General features: G+C 31.9%; 1 protein-coding gene across 1 annotated transcript in view; it reads right to left on the bottom strand.

Annotated features, from left to right (window-relative positions):
* Positions 1–249: 249 nt before the first annotated feature.
* LOC118749754 overlaps positions 250–398 on the bottom strand; it is a 20,309-nt gene continuing 20,160 nt past the window's right edge. The window contains exon 7 of the mRNA XM_036484533.1: positions 250–303. Coding sequence (XP_036340426.1) covers positions 250–303 — 54 coding nt within the window. The remainder of the gene's footprint in view (positions 304–398) is intronic.

Raw genomic sequence — 398 nt, 5'->3', positions numbered from 1 at the left:
GTGATGCTCTTATTATAATCGAATTAAGTAAATACTTTTAAGTATGTCATACTATATTGGCATACCATTAAGGTATTGGTTGTAGTTATGTAAGTTTATGTTTTGGTTCTATATAAGTTTAGGTAGAATCTCAGCCCTGTTAACAAGTGGCGAACAAAGAATGCATTTTAGAAGTTATTCATGGAAATACAGTGAATTAAAAAAAAGACTAAGATGAACCAAAACTTAATAAAAAAGGAAACGATAATACTATTGTGGTGGATTGCTGTTGTTGTTGTTGTTGTTACTTTTTGCGGCTGCTTTCTGAATACACATTTTGTGAAAGTATCGTTTTTTTATTACCGATAATGCTGTTCGAAGTTCCTTCATAGGGTCAACGTCATCAATCGCATCTGCAT

Source organism: Rhagoletis pomonella, unplaced genomic scaffold (assembly GCF_013731165.1).
Source record: "Rhagoletis pomonella isolate Grant_MI unplaced genomic scaffold, Rhpom_1.0 Rhpom_scaffold_00042, whole genome shotgun sequence".
NCBI classification, from domain to species: Eukaryota; Metazoa; Arthropoda; class Insecta; order Diptera; family Tephritidae; genus Rhagoletis; species Rhagoletis pomonella.
The sequence above is the reverse complement of the archived record's forward strand: the minus strand, read 5'-3'. Positions and strand labels throughout refer to the sequence as shown.